We start from the raw sequence: 2,048 nt of genomic DNA on the forward strand, positions 1-2,048 counted from the left end.
TATATAATAATATATACATAATAATACATATATACATATATATATATACATATACATATATACATACATACACACACACACACACACACACACACACACACATATATATATATCTGTTTACATAAATGCCCAATGCCTATACTCTTATTTAGTTTCAGAACAGTCGTGTAAATATCACGGTTTAGGCGTTGAAGCACTGATCTTATTGTGAGTATGTTGATACACGACAAGCAAACCCAACCGACATATCATTGAACTCTATATACTTTGCGTGATAAACCCAAAGAGAGCATGCATACTTATCGCGGTCTCATTTACCTACATAGTCCCGTATAGGAACATATAGAATTATGCAGAAATATTTCATATATGCACATATGGACTATTCGGCCTCTCAATGTGCATATATACCCATTCATCCTCATACACACATACAGCCCCGTAATACCTGCGGTGGCCACCTTTTCATTCGCCGTTGCGAACATCTCTTCTGTCAGGGCTTCGATATGGTTTGACAGTGTATCTATGACCGATTTAGCATCTGCTTTGCCAATACGTGCCGTTTCTATGCGCTGTTTAAGCTTGGCACGTATCCTTTCATCGTTCTCCATGTTGTCCTTGCACTGTATTTATATATTATTCTGTGTGCCTGTTGTATCGTACTGTATTTATATATTTTTCTGTGTGCCTGTTGTATCGTACTCAGGCAGCCCACTGTTTGTTTATGTATACCACTGCTATGACTATTGTAGCGAATTCGTTAGTCGAGAAGAACTCAACGGGGACACTTTGTAATATGTTATGTTGTGTGCGAGGGTAGTTGTTCCATGACAAGATGGCTGTTTAAAAGTGGGCTGCATACTTGCGTGTATATATGGTTATATACATAATACATAAATAGTAAAAGTACTAAGATCATTCAGCTTATCGTTTTGGAGATCTGTTTAGTACTGCTACCCGATTTTCTTCTCCCCAAATAATCTAAATTTGGCTTTGGCGTATTACAAAACTCGATATTTACTTAGAGGGATGAGCGACCTGAATTCAGGAGTTTTTCGAAGTGTCTCAAAGTGTAAAGTGTCAATATTTTGGCGGGCTGTCACAATCGCCAAATTTTCCAAAAAAAAAAAGCTATATGGTGATGTCATCAGTTTCCATGACAAGCACAAGCAGGAGCACGAGCGAAGTGTAAAAAGTAAACACAGAAACAATCTGTAGACATCAATCATGATTGATGGAGCTGTTTGTTTATATGTTTATAAAAATTATTTAAATTAATACCATACAGTTGGACGCGCTAAGGCTGTAGGGTGCGTGCTTGTTATTTATGAGAGTATGCATGAACGTGTAGGGGGTGGAGATATATACTTAATCAGGTGATACATACGTATGTGATGCAAAAGAGTTACTGACGTATTGAACTGTATTCGAGTACTTGGGGGTACCTTGCACTTAGACATACTCAATACATTACACCAAGATCAAGATGGCGACACTCTCAAACACACGAGTGAACTCTCGTAAGGAGAAACTAGTAGAAGGACTGCATGCCAAATGGGAGACAAGTGCACCTTTAACTGATTTTCAATCAGATCAAATTGTTGACCTGGCTGCCTTAGTCTCTGAGGCACTATCTCCCCCTAGCAACGACAACGACCCACACACCAGCACGAGTCTGGACAAGAATAACAGTATCGGCCGAGATTCTATACATTCTATTACCGAGTTATCTAGTAATAATAGTGGGAATACAGGTGCAAATAGCTATACTATGGCACAAAGCGAGAGAGACAGCATTGATAGTCTGTCCGGCGGGGGTCTTGGGATAGCACGCTCAAGGAGTATTGCAAGCTCGGGCGAGGGAGACGTAGTGGATACTAATTTGGACCCTGTGGTCCACACACACCATTTCTATGCTTGGTTTGCCAATGTAGAGAGTGCAATGGATGTGGAACAGGAATCCATGTATAGGTGAGTCAGACGAAAATGATAATATATAGCACGACAATAATAGGCTTGTGAATGCAATCATACGAACACTTTCCGTA

The 2,048-nt window shown here is 39.6% G+C and overlaps 1 protein-coding gene across 1 annotated transcript; it reads left to right on the forward strand.

Moving 5' to 3' along the window:
• Positions 1-1,259: 1,259 nt before the first annotated feature.
• On the forward strand, positions 1,260-1,975 carry SARC_08440 (hypothetical protein; the record flags this gene model as incomplete). The annotated part of the gene is made up of 1 exon (XM_014297587.1): positions 1,260-1,975. The coding sequence occupies exon 1, from the start codon at positions 1,487-1,489 to the stop codon at positions 1,973-1,975; it is 489 nt and encodes a 162-aa protein (XP_014153062.1). The 5' UTR covers positions 1,260-1,486.
• Between the last annotated feature and the right edge of the window lie 73 nt (positions 1,976-2,048).

This window comes from Sphaeroforma arctica (assembly GCF_001186125.1).
Source record: "Sphaeroforma arctica JP610 unplaced genomic scaffold supercont1.758, whole genome shotgun sequence".
NCBI classification, from domain to species: Eukaryota; class Ichthyosporea; order Ichthyophonida; genus Sphaeroforma; species Sphaeroforma arctica.